Source organism: Tinamus guttatus, unplaced genomic scaffold, assembly GCF_059628265.1.
Source record: "Tinamus guttatus ecotype Peru unplaced genomic scaffold, ASM5962826v1 Tinamus_guttatus_pri_ptg000455l, whole genome shotgun sequence".
NCBI classification, from domain to species: Eukaryota; Metazoa; Chordata; class Aves; order Tinamiformes; family Tinamidae; genus Tinamus; species Tinamus guttatus.
This window is the reverse complement of record NW_028288989.1, coordinates 166,463-184,063: the sequence shown is the minus strand read 5'-3', so window position 1 is coordinate 184,063 and position 17,601 is coordinate 166,463. Positions and strand designations below refer to the sequence as shown.

General features: G+C 40.0%; 1 protein-coding gene across 1 annotated transcript in view; it reads left to right on the top strand.

Moving 5' to 3' along the window:
• The window catches only part of ADAMTS12 (ADAM metallopeptidase with thrombospondin type 1 motif 12), a 137,299-nt gene that overhangs the window by 41,246 nt on the left and 78,452 nt on the right, over positions 1-17,601 (top strand). Inside the window, exon 3 of the mRNA XM_088532112.1 lies at positions 12,038-12,212. Coding sequence (XP_088388238.1) covers positions 12,038-12,212 — 175 coding nt within the window. The remainder of the gene's footprint in view (positions 1-12,037; positions 12,213-17,601) is intronic.

The following is a 17,601-nucleotide window of genomic DNA, read 5'->3' as shown; positions in this document are numbered from 1 at the left end:
GAAAAGATGACAACAGAAAGAAAATTAATCCTCTTACTAAAACAAGATAGATTTCCTCAACTGCCTGGTTCCCAGGAATCTTTTACTGAAGAAGGGGGACAAAGAAGGCAGATAAACAGCCCATTTTTTTTCTAGGTTTTCTGTCTTTAAACAACCACAATGTGCTAAGAGATACCACATTCACACTGAAAAGGCTGACTGCTGCTTTTAAACAAGACAAAATGAAACACTTATTTTCAAAATACGTTTTGAAAAAATAGAAGTAATCTTTCATGAAAACTCTTCATGAAAATCTCTTTTGACTAATTCATATGTCAACTCTGAATGAAAAGCTTTTTCAATGGACAAAACCTAATTTCTTTACAGATCTATGCTACAGGAAAAAGAAACAAATGTATATCAAAACACTTAAATGAGAATCCCAAGTTCTTAGCCCCGAATCTGTCCCTTTGATTTCCATAGGTGAGCTGCACCACTAGGATACTTTCGTTATGCAGCAACCTCTTCTCAGGGCCACGCTTTGTGCTTCTTGCACAAAGATGCAATACCTGGCTGTACCGGGTCAGCCCAGAACTGCAGCCTGACGCATATTCTGTGCTTGGAAAGAAGGGCTGCCCTGAAGAGATTCAGGAAAACTTGTGCTCTGCTGTGAAGTCCTAGGAGGTTAATTCTGGTCATTGTGAGCTGACGTTACAGCTATAAGAAAGCAGAAGCCCCGAGAATGAAAAGCACCGTAGGAGCCTCTTGGGCTGCAAAAGGTTAAGCACTCAACCAAAAAAACCCTATACTTTCTGATGAAAAAACTCCTATGAAACCTCCTACCGAAGCAGAAGACTGTGGTTTGTGTTCCTCATGTTGGTGGAAAGAGCAATTTGCCAGGCCCTTGACTAACCTCTGACTTCAAAAGGAAATAGGGATCAATGCCAGGTTCTTGGGGAGGGACCTTAGCAAGCAGGAACTTTTCTTCTGCTTGTTGCTGGTCTCTGAGCTACAACTGGTATTTTTCTCTCCAATCCTGCATGGATTTGTCCAGTTCCTTCTGGGACCTCTCTAAACATTTCTCCTTTGCACCTTTCTGGTAATTGCTGCCTTGGCTTAAGTGTTTGGGTGAAAAGAATCTCCTTTTGTTATCTGTTAGCTCTCTTCAAAGCTCCCTGGCTTGTGTGCTAGCAGAGATGGTAAGAAATGTTTTTCCCTGTGGTTTCTCTGCCACTTGCTGCCTCCCTTCTGTCTCTTTCTCTTAGACTTTTCAGTTGTGTTTTGTACAGAAGTTGCTTTGTAGCCTTGTTTAGTCATGTTAGCTTTTTTTCCCTAGTTATTTCATTGTTTTTATAGTAGAGGGGCCCAAATCTGCATGAAGTGTGCAATGTGTAGGCATGCCTTGAATTTATTAAATCATATTATCAGGTTCTGTTTTGCTCTGATTTTCCAGTAATCAGGATTCTCTGCTTCCTTTCCCCGCCCACTCCCCCCCAACATTTATATATCTTGTCTCATTCTCATTATGAAGAATTCTATCAGTCCACTATATTTTTTTAAACAAAAAAAGTCTGAATTCTGCAGACCAGCATTTTCTACTGGATATCTAACTGCATGCAAACTGTGTGTCTTTTGGGTTTGAACATAAGGGCTTGCCGCAGGCCTGTGTGTAGTTATTGTAAAGGCTCTGACTGATTTCAGTGCAGAGTGGCACAAAGCCTGAAATTGGAGGCTTTTTGCCACTAATGCAACCTGGATGCCAGTTGTTGCTGGGAAGCAATAAGGATGGATGTTCTTGTGTCAAGGGTTTAGTCAAGCCCTTGGTAGTCAGGTAAGTCTTGTGAATCAAACCTGCTCTCCAGAAAGTCAAGGTGGGATGGGAGAGGGGCTGTCCCTTCCTTCCCTGTGTCATACTTGGCATTTCTGGGCAAGTAGAGTGTTGCTACCCTGAGCATGGGCATCCTCGCCGAGCACATGGCATCAGTGCCTCTGGTCACCCGTTTGAATGCGGCCACGCTCTCTGTCGTACTTGTGTGATTGCTTGGTCCAGTGACCTGCTTAAAGTTCCTGCCCTCAGTGCATCTCCGTAGCATTGATCCCATGGGAATTGCACCTCATTTCTAAATAAGAAAGTGTTTACATAATGTATGTACCATGGATGCTTGGTTAGACGATGTGTTTTTAGCTTGGCACTGACAGAAAATTTCCTCTCTCAAATATGTCTGTAACAGCAGAATTGCACAGAACAGGCTTGATTTTTTTTTTTTTTTTTTTTGTGTGTGTGTGTGTGTACTTGCCTTGTGCTGATGTCAGCATGTGGTATCACTTTCTCAGCCAAACAGTTCTGCCACTTATAGGAAAAATCCCTTGATCTGATTTTTCCTGTGTGCCACTGTTTGAGAGGGCTGCTGGTCATCCTTCCCTGGGAGGCCAGTGCAGCCACATGGGCTCATCCATGCCTGGACAGACTGAGCTTAAGATGGCACAAAAGTCTCTGTGGGCCCAGCTCTAGAAAACCCTGACCATGCTGAATTCTTTGAAGCTATTCAGCCTCTTATGGGAGGTAGCTGGAATTTCATCAGATCCAGCCCTTCCTTACCAAAAGGGTTTTTGTGTGATTTGAGGTAGCCAGATGCTACTCCTTTTAGGGACTTAAACATTGAGACAAAAATTCTACACAGAAGGATTGGAACAGGCTGCCCTGGGGAGTGGTGGCAGCAGAGTTCCTGGCAGTGTTCAAGAAACGTGTAGATGAGGCACTTGGGGACAGGGTTAGCAGGTTTGGTGTTGAAAGGCTAATGGTTGGACTCGATCTCGAAGGTCTTTTCCAACTGTAACGATTCTATGGTTCTATTCTGCCGCCTGTCTGATGTAGTCTCACATGTGTAAGTTATTCTGGTGATATATTGCTGTATCCAGTGTGCCTGTTGCAGTTTTCCAAATTCCGCGACTCTCTTTTCCTAGTTCTGTTGCATTTATTTTTCACTTTTTTCCCTTATCCTTACCCCTGTGTTTTATTTAATCCTTTTTCAATACAGCTATTGCCTGTGGTGTCTTTTAGCATATACTGGGTGCTGAGTTCTCCTGTCTGACACGGTATTTGGGTGTGAACCCCTCCTCTTCCTCCATTCCCCTGCAGCGATGGTCCGTGCAGTCTTCTTGCTCTCCAAGCTGCAGTTCCTGAGCATGAACCATCATTTCTCCTGAATGCACAGGACTGCTGTCAATGTCACTGTGCTGCTCTAAGGTTATTCACTGACGTGGGGAAGTGACCTTTGAAAAAGGCCTTGGAAGCATAAAAGATAAATGAAGAAGAAGAAACTGAGGGCATCACTATTGACTGCCTCTTTTTTTTGCATTGATGGAATGTTTTCATGAGAAATGGTGGCATGATCCTTGTTAGGAGTCCTGAACTTCATTCATTAAGCCCATCCGCGATGCACAGCCAGAGGCATCACAAGTTTGGAGGCAAAAGGTTGAATTTGGACAGTATGACCCCTCTGCATTTTCTTTCTGAAAGATCTTAATTGGAAATATATGATGTTTCAGGTGTAATTTTATAAACTAAAGCAGCTGCAGCTCTTTCCCATCCTTCTAACTGAAGGTGGTTTTTGAAGGAACAGAGCAATTTTTTTTTTTTAGTTTCCCTCAGAACAGTGATACCTGCCAAGTTGTTTTGGATCACAAATGACTGCAAAACTTGCAAGAATCTCAACCTTTTGTGACTATAGTTAGAGTATGCCTCAGCACTTGAAGGTTGCATTAACAGTTCTAGATATTCCAGTACACAAGTCTTTTGCAGAAGAGGGGGAAAAGGAGAGAATAGGAAGAAGAGTTAAACCTTTTTAAATGGAGGAGAAGGAAAAAGTCTGACTCTTGGCCAAAGTGCGCCCTACACACTAGAGAGGAAAGCTGATAGGGTTTTTTGATTTGAATTTAAACTGCTATTAGATTCCCTCTAGAGTAAAGCTCAAAGTTGTACCAGGTATTTATTCCACATTCCTTGCCATGGAGTGCTCCAGTGTGCCCTAGCTGATATTTCCAGGGAGCAACTTCTACAGGCGGCTTTACAACCGAGGAGGATTGAAGCTGTGGTGTGGACAGGTTGGGGCACAAGCAAGAAGCTACCCATCCAACCTGTCCTGGTGGGGATGTCTCCTTTACTTTGGGCAGCACTGCCTTCTCCATAGGGAGATGAGGGAAATACTGATAAAAGGTGCCGCAGAGCCTGGGAGTGCTCTGCGCTTCAGAGAGCCCTTGGGAGTCCCCCTCTCAGCTGCAGTGTGGAAATGGCAATGGCAGAGAGAGAAAAGGCTCAAACTGTGCTTGAGTTAAGGGATTGAGACAACTGAGCTGCACCATCTCTCTACTGGGTGCTCTTAGCCTGTGGCGAACACATGCTTGTTTCAATGTAAGCAGCATTGAAAGTTGTACAAGATTTATTAAATGACATCTTTGGTGTGATATAAGGTGATAAAAACAGATGGTTACTGTATCTCTGCTAAGGGCAATAAATATTTTCCTCATTGGAATTTAATGGTGTGTTTGAGCTTTAGATGGAGTGAAGGAGAATGGATTTGGCTTAAGCATATTGTACGGGGTATATTTCAAAAAACAGAGGATGAGAATTTGGAAGGAAGCAGATGGGAGCTCTGGGAACTGCACAGTATGAAGTGACAGCTACTGGGGCTCTGTGATACTGTTAGAGATGCAGAAGCTGTGAAAATGCCCATTTTTCATGTTCCTCATGAAATACTGGAGATCTCAAAGCAGAAGCCCATACAGAAACTAAAGAGATTCTAAGCAACTTCACAGCCAGATAATTGTCGTCTTTCACTTATGGATCTTCTATCATGAGAGAAGAGACAAAGTAATTCTCTGCTGCAAATGTGGCAGAGGCCAGTGGAGTCTCAACAAGTCCATGTGTAAATGAGATGAGATTGATTCTTCCAAATATAGCCAGCAAAGAGTCGATACAGTTGAGGACATTAGGATGGACAATACAAATTAATAAGAGGAAGCCATGACTTGAACTGTGAATAATGATATATATTAAACTTGTATTTTCTGAGTACTGCTTCCTTATGCAAGTATGTTCCACTCCCCAGTGAACATTCCTGTTTTACAAGGAATTTCCTGTAATATAAATGAATGTAAGAAATGCAAAGCTCCCTGCTGGTTAGAGATCTGGTATCAGGGTCGTTCTTGGTTATCACCGTTTCTTGGCAGGTTGTTCCCAGGGCACTGCAAAGAAACAGATGAGTGCAGGAGTTTTGCCTGTCTGCTTTTCTTGCCCATTTATAAGGACAGTGGAATTGATGTAGTGCTCTGCGCTCCTTTAAATGTCTCCTAGATAACTTTCATTTGAGTCCTCATCTTTGCTTAACTATGGGAAAAGAAGGGGGTCTATTATGCTCTAATCCAGTGAAGAGATGAAGTGGAGTGTGGTCCCCAGCAAACTGGTGCTGTAACCCTAAGTGTTTGTCTCCTGTGTGTCCTGTTGAGAATGTGCTGGAGGAGATGCCTATCAAGGGAAGGGGACCTTGGCGTAGATGTGTGCTTCCTCGTCATCCTCGCTTTCTCAGAGCAGACTGTAGTGCTCCTGGAATGGTTCTTTACAAGTCTTTCAGGTGGGTAATTCAGGTGGGTCTTGTAAATGGTTGTATGGTAGCTAACAGCTCTAGTCCTACAGACACCCCTGCTGACTTCCCCTTTGCTCAGGTGATGTCTCCAGCCAGGAAGGATGTTATCCCTGACATATCCAAGGCTGCAGTCTGACTGTTAAGAACCCAAGAATGGGAAAATATCGGACCCTCATTATTTTCTGTTAGAAAAGCTGTCTCGTAAATATGCTGTGAATTTGGATTTGTACCAATTCCTTTTTACTTGTTTTTCTCCATTGTGCATCATGAACTTTCTGAGCCTTCATTGTGCAGAGTGTACAAAAAAGCCGCATGTTTCTGTCTAATTTCTGTTTTGCTTCTAAAATGCAGAAGCCAGCAAGTATGACAAAAGAACATAAAACATTTTGGTGTGATAGGATTGTCTTCAGCTTGCCTTGTAATCATAAAAACAAGGTGTTAGGGTTTTAGACCAAACCTGCATTAAACTATTAAGTAGTTTTCCAGTGCCTCAGTGCTTTTTTCCCCACGGTCTGCTGCAAGCATCCCTGCTTTCTGTAAGACTCTAAGAGCTGCTGGGGTGTTGGCCGCCTCTGCGGGTGATGTGCACAGGAGTGTCTTGCCAAATTTCTTGACATCTAGCAGATAATCAGCATTTGAAAATCCTTTGTTGATTTGTTTTTTCATTCCCAGCTCTAGCTAAATATGAGGAAGTTGGTGAAAATCTAGCCTGGCCCCTGGTGTTCCTGGGCTTGGGTTCTGGCTGAGATAGCATCAGATAATGACTGAAGTAGAAATATCCCTGGGGAGTAGTGGGGAAAGAAAAGGACAAAATACACGAAGCAGGCAGAGTGAAAAAGGAAAATAGATTCAGCATGTGTGATGTTGTAATGTTTACAGATAATTTATTTCACTAGTTGGATTTTTCTTGTCTAAGGCTGAAATTCTCTGGTAAAGAGCTGTTTCCTTCAGTGCAAATTTTCCTTTGATTAGAAAATTCTTTTGTTCAAACTGAAATTCTCTTAATATGCCTTACACTTCTGATAAGCAGCCAGAGAAAAGTACTTACGGGTAAACCCAGCACCTTATTTTTGTTCATTTCTGTTCATGTTTTTCATTTCTGAAAGCTCTCTGTGTTTTCAGTGCCTGTGGATGTCAGAATTACTGCAGTCTTTTTGGGTGAGCAATGAGCAGTTTTTGCTGCAGATGTTTTTTAAAAATTTATTTTTAGTATTATCGTCAATGTAGTCAGTAATGCAGATTTAGGCTGAAAGTCTGAGCATTGCTCATAGTGGCTTGGGAGCCTTCCCCCTCCGGCCCCAAACTCCCACTGATTCCAACCCCTCCTTTCTCGGGTAGTGCCGCAAGCTTAGCCAAGGCTCTAGGCTGCTTTTTCCCTTCCTGCAATACTCTGCTTCTGTTTCTTGTGTGGGATTGCTTGAGAAAAATATCTGCCAGAAAACAGGGGTTTTTTTGATTGCAAAAAACACTCCCAAACTTTATATTGATCAAAAGAAAAACAACTGCTTTCTACTGGGAAACTCAAATTTCTGTTGAAAATCTAAAAAAAAAAAAAAAAAAAGTTGGCTGAAAATCATAAGTCAAAAGTATTTTAGGACTACCCCATCATGAGAGCCATGCATTGCAGGAGCTGCAAACTGTCCAGGGAGCCATTGGGAGTGGGGTAGGAGGGTAGAGAAAAAGGCACTTTGAACTAAAAAGTTATGGAACAATGAGACAACTCTTCCAAATACACTCTGGGAGGCACTTTTGGCAAAAATATTAGAATTTGTAGGAAGTTCATTGAAGGAAAAAATGAGAAAAAAAATGTGTGGTTGATTTCACTTGTAGGCATGGAGGAAAGTCCATGTTTTCTGGCCATTTTTATTACTGTTTTATACAGTAGTTTTTGGTAAAGAAGTTTAAATGATGGAAACTTGACTGTGATGGTTGCTTTGAATGGTAAAAGTAAATACTGTGATCTCGATTTTGCAATGAGCATAAGAATGAGGCTTAGTCATTTATGCTGAGTGCATTCTGAGTGAATGTACTCAAACAGTAGCATTGTCAGGCATGGATATCCTAAAAATGTTATGCATATACAGAGTTTGAAATCTTGTAGACTTCCAAATGAGAAAATGTTTGCTATTATATTTGCAACTTGGGAAAGAACAAATATAAGAGCAAACAGAAGGGAATGTTTAAACAGCAAAGGGAATCTTGCCAGTTCAAGTGCTATGAAGTAAGTTTAATACAGAGCTTGTTGATGTTTTCCTCTGTTTGGTCTTGTTATTTGCTTTCACAGTGGGTAGCCTATGAGGAACCAAAGGGCAAGTGCAAAGTGCTAGTTCAGCAGTAATGAGGGTGTTAGGAAGCTGTTTGAAAGCCCATCTGCACACTGGCAGCAGCCTTTTGCAATCTGTTCATCACAAGCAGCGCTGAGTGCGGTGTTTGCTGCTGCGATTTCCTTATTTGATTTGCCCATAAATTTACACAGGCATTGTGCTTCTCATTAAGGTAGAGCAGGAAATTAAATTCATAAAAAATATTTCCCTGGGAATATTATCATTTGAAATAGAAAGTATTTCGCTTTTCCACTGTAATAAGCTATTTCTAATGTGTCCACATTTCTCAGTTAAAGCGGTGATGTTTTGAATCAGTATTTCTAATGTATAGAAAAAATGAATCAAAATAATAGAATCGAAATATGAACCAAATCAGCTTCTTTATCAATTAAATTATAAACATCTTCTGTATGACTAAGTGCGTAGCCTCTGCATGCTGTAGTTCTGAGCAGGAATGAAAGTCCTTGCTATACGACAGCTAATGGGTCGAGAATAAAATAGTTTCAGGACAGTTTCAAACTAAAGGTTAAGAATCTTCTTTGGGAAGATCTGAAGAAGCCTATTTGGTGTAGGCAAAGCATTTCTTGCTATGGAGAACCTTTATGGAAGAACAATTTGAGAAGCCCGGTGATAGATCTGCCTTGTAACTGTGCAGAGCAGTGAGCTTCTGGCCTCGAGAAAGAGGAAATCTCCAGCAACTTATAAATCAGAAAATGAAGCACTGTCATGCATGATGGCTGTGTTAGCAAACAAACTATATTCAACACTAATTGCAATAAGCAAACTTTAAACCTGTGCTGTTAGGCAAAAAATAGAAGTGATCTCTCTTGCAAGGTTTCCTGTACTTCCCTTCCTGTCGCTTCTATGAACAGTTGAGAAGAGCTTTTCTCCTGGAAGGGGTCAGCTCTTGTTCTTGTTCCAGAACTAGCAGACGTTCTCAGACATTTAAGAATTGAATAGTATGAGAGAAAAGGGGAAGTTTTGAGGCAAGTTCCAGAATTGATCTAGCCAGCGCTTTTATGTGAACTACGTATATTGTATCTTTTCCTGATAAGCTCATGCATGTAATGTGGTCATTTGTAGATGCTCAAAGTACAGTATGTCATAATGTCATGTCTTCCCTTAAAAAAAGACCCATGAAGTTATGGAGTAACACATTTTTAGTATTGCTCTTAAGCTACCTCTCCAATCACAGGCTTAATAGAAATGGATGTGTGTGTATGCAATAAGAATGTTGGTTACCATTATTGATCTTGCTTTCAGTCTTGAAGAATGCTACATTTGTACCTACATGTATTTCTTATTTGTCCATTTTTTCACATTGCTGGCAATTTTAAGCCAACAACAGTTTTGATACTTTTGTTCATTTTGTGATACCTTAGTTTTTTAAAAGTTATTTGTGTCTGAGGTGGCTTTCTTTGAGAAAGATCTGACATGCAGACATGGCTGCTTCCAGGAATTAAGGAAAATGACGAGCTTTCCCTTTTCCTGCAACAAGTGCAGGAGGTGCCTTTAGGGCTTCAGCTAACATAACCAGGAGGAACAAGAAGGAAGGTAGTAATTACAGCACAAAGAAGATGGTGCTAGTGACTGTGTTGTTGCACGTTGTTACCCATCCACAGAAGGAACAAAGCACATGCGGCAGGAACTGTATGCACTCCTGGAATGTGTTGGTCAGAAGAGTATAAGAACTAGTGCAGATGAACAATTGTTGCAGGAAACGGGAGGAACTAGTCTAGGTTTATCTCTGATCTAGAGGAAGTCTGGTGGGATTTCTGCCTCCCATGGATGGGACAGTGATGTCATACTGCTGCACACAGCAAATGATGTCCATAGAATCCCAGCTGGTTTGGGGTGTTGTCAATGTATTGAAACAGAGATGACTTGGGACAGAATTACTATGGCAAAAAGCCATAACTGAGAAAACAGATGTTCTATACAAAAAAAAAAAAGTTAAAAATATAGTGGAGGTATTTGAGGTCATGTTCTGTATTAACTGTTTAGTGACTTATTGAACAACCTGTCTTGCTGTTTTTCTGCATCTGTAGACAATGTGGATTATGGTAAATGTCTGTCACCTTGTAAAACATGGATGGAGAGCTGAATTTTTACATGCAAGTACTGGCAGCAGAAATGAAATTTCTATTTGCATAAGCCTTTTTATACTATTGCTTTCATTTTTACACATGTAACCTTGATACAATAGCCCAGTGACTAATCAACTTGCCATACAGAGTTGGAGTTGACAGTGGGAGGGGAGGGGAGAGAATTGTTTCCTCCTGATTCTGAGTTAAAAATACAACAGAAAAGGTCAAAGTGACCCAGGATTTCAGAGTATCAAAGAAAAAATGAGTTATTGTGGAATGAAAAAGACTGGGCAAGAACTTATACTAATACTTATATTGCTTGAGCAGCAGGGGGGAAGCCACATCTGCTGATCTCCTCCAGGTTTAGCCTCCTTGTAGGAGTTCTTCCTCTATAGATTTATGCTTGCTTGACATCTTCATCCGTCCTGAACATGGAATTTATTGCTTTTGTAGTACTGTTGATGTATGATTTAAAAAAACAACCTGACTATGTTTAAAAATAAGGCTGGATTTTTTTTTTTTAAGGGAAAGGTAGAGAAAGCGAAGAAAAGAGACAGAAAGCCTCAGAGTCCTGGACTTGTGAAACAGCATGGACTTAATCAAGGCTTCCAACTAAGGATGACCTCTGGCTTTTAGATTTCCATTGCAAGTAAAAGTTGGGAATGATTTTTATGCTTTTAGGAACTGATAGAGACTCTGAGAAAAGGCAGTCAAAAATCCATGTTTGGACTAATTTGGTGTGGGACGTATTGTGCCAAAGGCTATCAGAGTGGAGGTAAAAGGCATTTTTTGGAGGAGGCTTTGAAGTAGGTTATGTGGAGTTCTTGCTGAGCTGCCTGTGGGCTGCTCATACATAGCCCACGAGTGCTTATCCTTTAAAATTTGCTTTTCCTCCACTCCCATGATCTCCTTGTTCCCTTCACTTGCATACTAGATTTCCCAGCTATGGGGAGAAACTAAGACTTGAGGAGTTTCAGCTGAGGTTTCTTGTTTCTGTCCTTACAAGTTTGAATGCAGCAGCAGTGCCACATCTCGATTCTTCTGCTATTGAGCAAGAAGGTTGTAGTGATGAGAGAAGCTGAAGAGAGGGCAGTGCGGGGAGAAGCCGTAAGAAGGAGATGCCAAATCTCGCATCAGGGAGATTTCCTGTATGGTAAAGGTGGGACTGTGTTTAGCAGAGCCTTTGCTTTAGCTTTAGTGCTATGTGTATTACATACTTCAAAGTGGAAGGGCTGTACAAGGCTCACGCAGTGCTGGTAATCCCTGCTAAAAGTGCTAACACAGACACAAGGGTCTGACACTGTCCAACTGCTGGATCCATCCCTTAGGTCACAGGGGAGGGGAGATATAAATGAATCCTGTGCAGTCCAGATGGTTATCAAAGGTGTTCTTGCTCAAAGTCAGGAGTTGGGTACAGAACCTGTAGCATGAGAAATTTTACAGCCTTTGTTATTCAGGTCTATTTTATGATCACAAGAGCTTATTAAAATGTGTGAACAGCTGCTTGCTTGTTCCACTGAAAGCCTGAGGCCAGAAGGGGTTTGCACTTTTGAGACGAGAGTAGACCACACAGTTCATCGTATGCATGATCTCGACATAGGATTTCAGCTAGGAGCAGATTTATACTTTCCTTTTATGAAATAGCTTCTATTCAGGGCTTGTTTTCCAGGGAAGAGATAGAAAAAGACAGAAGAACAAGACACAACTTTCTAGTGCATTGTGTGCAACTAATTAACTTTTGGCCCTTCAGCAGCTTTGTACAATATGGAACTTTTGTCTCAAACTGGATTTCATGTTATTAAAAAATTTTTTACATGCCCCTTTACCCTGTTACGCCTAGATGTATGCAACAGAATAAATGCTGAAAGTCTGTTGTTCTCATATTTTGATTCTGCAGTGACTGCCTTAAGAGAAAAGCTCAGAGACAGTGATGTGAAACAGTCTATGCTCTCTTCGACTTGCGGTACTGGACAGTAGAGATTAACTGTTTTATGCTTATTTTCAGACTGGATATTTCCATCTGCCCCAAGGGGATTACTTCATTGAGCCCATTAAAAAGCATCTGCAGAAAGAGGGAACACCCCATCCCCATATTATCTATGGAGCAAATATCCTTCAAAATGCTTTAAGGAGAAGACGGGCAGTGCCTATGGAGAGAGAACAAGCATGTGGATTGAATGGTATAAATATTTTAGCTGTTTGCTTTATGCATCTTTTTAAGCAGCTTTTATTTTTCGGTTGTCTGTGCTTTCCTTCTGTCAAGTTTGTTTAAATTCTGGAAGTAATATGGAATAGAATGGAAAACAGTGTATCAGTCACAACACCTTCTGTAACTGGCAATGTTCCTACCTGAGAATGTGAACCCACGTTTCCTTTTCCTCCTTTCTTCCTGCTGGAATATGGTTTTCCAAGGTCTTGACACCTGTGATCTTTCCTACTCCTCACTTTTTTTTTTTATCCAGACAAAACTTGAATCGACTTGATTTCTTGAATAGTGCTGGAATGACAACAACCAGAGTCATTATTTTTAATAAAATATTCTCACTCTGTACAAATGCCCTCCTCAACATAAAATTGTCCAGCTCTAATCCATGGTTTAATTTTAGGATTTCAGGCTTCTTTGTGATTCTTACCAAAGTTTTTGAAGACTTTTAGCCTGTTGCTGTGAAAATGAGGTACACTGTCATATCAAAAGTATACCTAGCGAACTGTTTTTGTAGAAGCATAAGTAAAGATGACTAAATGACTTACTGGGTCATTTGATGCTGGGTGTTACTGCACCAGTATGTCATTTGGGAAAACAATCTGCTAGACCTGTAATGAGGAACATGTCTGGTAGGTAGTTAGCATATCCTGATTACCAAATATATTCCTTCAATTCATCAGTTAAATCATGTGTTTGATTTCATGACAAAAGCTTACAAATGTTGCTTTGGTTCTCAGGTACTTGAGCCTTCAAGCTGAATCTGCACAAGATATTAGTAAGCGTTAGGGACAAGACATTAGTAAGGGTTAGGGAACCAACTGTTTTGGTAGGAAAATGAATAAATAAAATAACAGATAAATCCCAATTTATGTACAAAAGGAGCTGCAGAATATTAAGGGATGTGTGTCTGTTTTATAAGTTAGCAGTTAAAGCTGGTTCTTTTTTTTTTTTTAAAAAAAAAGACTATATAGGAAATTTTAATGCACAGTCGTGACTGCTGCTAGACTTTTACTACTGTGTAATGCTAAGTGATAGGTAAAAGAAGCAAACAACAGCTCTGCCCCCAAACACATTCTAGTCAAAGACCCGGGTTGAACTTTTTGATGGCAAAAGGCAGCATGAACTGATCGTGTGGGAAACTAGAAAGCTGATGGTTAGAGGGCAGATATTAAATCTTCATCAGTGTTGACCAGCCCATGATAAGGCATGCTGTAAGAATGAATATGACTTTCTTTATTATCTTTTATCAACTACAAAGTATGTTTATCTGCTTGACAATGAAGACTAAAACTGATAAACCATCATCATCAAAAATTGGCATCTGTTTTAACTTAAATCTGTTATTGTTATTTTCTTCTGGTGAATACTGGGATAAATTAGAAGAATCGGTCCGAATTTGCCTGCGATGATTGAGAAAATGTTCTTGTCTACTGTCCCTCAGATTTCATTATGCATGAAATAACTTCTGTAAACAATTTTAAGTATGGAGAGGAGATAAAAGAGGCCGTGTGATCACCCTGTGTAGTTTGAGTCACCCCGGTATATTCCTTCAAATTACTGAAGAATAAGGCAGAAACAGACTGGTTGTGCCTGGATGCCAGAAAAAAAAGTGAGCATAAATTCTCTGAGATTTGATTACATTAACTAGCTAGGTTTGCTGGATTTAAACTCCTTACTAGGCTTTTGGGTTTAAGCTTTGTCTGATATCGCTCATTCTCATATGGCAAAACTGCTACTGGTAAAAGTATATTCGTCTTACTCCAGCCTTACAAGAAAGTGTCTTACGAATTAAGAAAGGAGTGTACGTAATCATTTATGTTTCTGTTTAATTGACTTGATCAGACTCTACAGGTAATGTCTGCTTTTGACTCTTGTAGCCGACTCTTCCACAGCTGTAGAAAAGGTAAGAAATGTCAGTGTCATTTGCTCTTTGCATTATGCCTGGTTAAAAGAGCAGTTGCCCTTGTTAAAGGGGGGAACAAAAAAGGCAAGTGAGGTAATTGTGTTCTGTACTAAATATCACACAGACTTTGAGGGAGCTTTTGTGCATACATTTTCTTAAAGGTGGTAAGATGACTTCCCCCTTTTGAATACTGCAATCACTTCATGTGTGGCCATATGATATCACAGCTAGCCCAGACTAATGCTTTTGGGGATTGCTTTAAAACAAAATAATTTTAACCTAAACTTTGCATTTAATTATAGAAACAAGTTCTGTTTTATAGCTTATAATATTGTGATCAGTTTTATGTAGTCTGGAGTCTCAGCTTACTCCTATTGGCCTTAGGAATAATTGCTAAAGAATTACCCCTTGTATCTCTTGTAGGACCTGGTTTTGGGGATCAAATATTTTACTTTTGTGGGCTGAAATTTACTACATGCTTTTGTGTGAGTTCTGTTTCTTTTTACACATAAACCAAGTCAATTTAGCCATTTGAGGATTATGATAAGGAATCTTGGTGTTGTACTTGAGTTAAAATATAGCGATGATTTGGAAATAGGTTTATACACCTTTTTAAAGTTAAGTGGAATGTCTGTCCTGTGGAGATATGTATCTGTGAGCTAATCCAGTCCTGGCTTGGAGTTTAGGATTCAGTTCATTGAATGAAATCAGTTACCTGTTTTGAATTGTATGATTCTTGCCTTAAACTCCTTTGATAGCTGTTTTTTGCTTTTCTTTATCAAAGCCTTAGGAAGTCACAAACTGTTGCGCAATCATTAGAAGACTGTATAAAGCTAACAGGACTAACAAATGTCGCATTGCTTTAATCTGGCCCTTTTTTGTGAATACAGAATAATACTAAACAATATGTTAAGATAAATGATTTTATACTCATTTTTCACAGGTTCTTTGTCTCCTTTGGTGCACAGGATGTTCTGGGGTTGTGCGTTGAAAAACATGTTCATCGGCCTGTGGGAAGGCAGCTGAGCACTATGCGAGAATTACATGAATTCTTACGAACGGAAATGAAAAATCAGATTTTTCATTGAGAATTAGAATATTTCTTCCTTGTTGGGTTTAACTGCATACCATTACGTAGCATTTTTAGAGAGCCCCTCAAAAAATCTGACTCATAAAAATCTGACTTTAAAAAATCCTTGCTCTGAACCTTGTGGTATTTTTGTGTACCCGTGCTTTTGCTATCCTAGTGTGAGGTTAGTGAGACCATCCGAGTATGGCACACTGACCTGCTTGTGTTCTGAACAGCATTTTGCTTACTGAAAATGGCAGTGAAATACTCAGTAGAGTTTCAACCCTAAATTGATTATCTCAGCTTCTCTGCCCTACCTCGTGGCCCTCCTTCTCAGCTTTTATTTGGCTACAAGCCTTCGCGTATTTCCTGTAATTCCTTCCTCAAGGTAGTAACACACGAACTGTCACATCTGGCAGTTCTTGTTATCCCTGTGCTTTCTACCACCCAGTGTATAGGGTGTGTTTATGCAGTGCAGTATTGTAGCTTTTGATTTCTTTGTGTGTTTTGTGTAATTCCATTTACTTGTGTTTCCCATCCTCTTTGTCTCTAATGCAAATCTGGTACTAAGTGTTCAGTTGAAGATGAAGCTTTTGTAACTTCTGCATTTAGTTATTCTTGCAATCACATCTATCTTCTCTGTTGCTGTCATTCCTTCCTCTTCCCGTTTTATACAGAATCTACCTTCTTCCAAATAACCATGCATGGTCTTCTGGTTTGTTCTTCTGGTTAGTGACCTCTTTGCTTTTAAGAATACCTTGGCATCAGTTACATTCCTGTGCTCTTGCAATTATTATATTAATTAGTTTATGATTTGTGGTATCCTCAACAGAATTATATGCTTGGAGAAAAGTCATTATGCTGCTACAAATCAAGGATGTGATAAATGATATAAATTAGAACGTGGGTATGTGCTGTGCGCTTCCATTGCTGCTTAGGCAATTGTCAGATGACTCACTCAGTTGCATGCAAAACTGAACAGTAATCTTGAAAATACCATTATGATATTGTACATTGCAGCTGGTTTTCAATATAATTGGAAATTCGTTTGAGAAGTGGCAACAGTGACAAATGAGGAATGGCCTTGACCTTTGTAAGTTACAACTATTTTACTCATTTAGGCTTGTAGGAGAGGAAAACAGAGGGTTTGAGGGTTTCTTTTGTTTCTTTAAATAGGTTATCTTTAAAAATTTCCAACAGTCCAAGATATAATGTAGTAGATGAGATGATGTTCTCCAGGCTTAAAAAAAAGTCCTCCTCTTTTTGTGTGTGTGTTTCAAATAACCTACCACCAGATGATGATATGCTTATGAACTGTGAATGGGAGAGGTTTTGTGAAGTTTGTGGATGAAAATGGTTGGATAGATGGAACAGTGGCTGACTTGTCAGTGATACAAGATTACAGCACTTCAACCGTTTATGTGGTCGAGTTGCTATGGTTCAGAAATAGGATATTTGGGTTTTTATTCAGGCTGTGACTGGGTGAATGCTGCAATAGATGGTAACATAGCTAAGTTAAGAAGCTGGATTTAGGGTATTAAAATAGAAGTCTACTATTATACTTTTCACTTGAGCTTTAGATTGTACATGGCTGTCATATTTTTAGCCTTTGTTTTGACTTTGAAAGCAGTTGGCAGGTGGGTTTCATGCCTATCAGAATTTAGGGTTGGTTTGCATGTTTTTTTCATGAACTTCCAACTCCTTGTCTGCAAAGATATGAAGTCTTGTAAATAGAAACTTTTCCATCATGTTGAAGGTATTTGTCCTGGTAGCCGCAATAAGTCTGGGGAGGGAGGGAGGAGATGGGCTAGAACAGGGCTGGCTCCAGAGACCCGGTACCGTGTGGAGCGAGCGGAGGCATGGGAGGAATTAAAGGAGCAGAGCAAAGCCATCTGTGCAAAAAGTGTTTTAAAAGCCTTTTGAATGATGCCTTTGAAGTGCAAGTCATTTAATGGCTGATTAGAAAGACACTAAGCTGTTTCAGGCAATAGTTATCTGTTGTTCTCCCTAAGGGTAGACTTCTGAGTGCAGGATTTTTATTGAATAATGGTCTTGGTTTTTGATAATGAACTTGCCACCGTCAGAGAATTCTCTTTAAATTTTCTGTCTTTAAGTGTACAGCAGAAACTGTTGATCTTGGCTTTTGACAGTTTTGTTCCTCTATGTGGAAGAGGAGGGGAGATTAAAAGACTCTGGACGCTATTTTACTCTCTAAGGAGAGTGTGTCTTTTGTTGGAGGAACATTGTGGCCAATATAAGCAGTCTTGCTGGCTGGCAGAACCTGATTCATGCTATATAACTTTTAAAAGTATGATGTAGAGAGTAGTATGCAGACATTTTTCTAGTATTTGTTTCTTCTGTGTTTAACCCCATCAATTACTATTCAGCTTC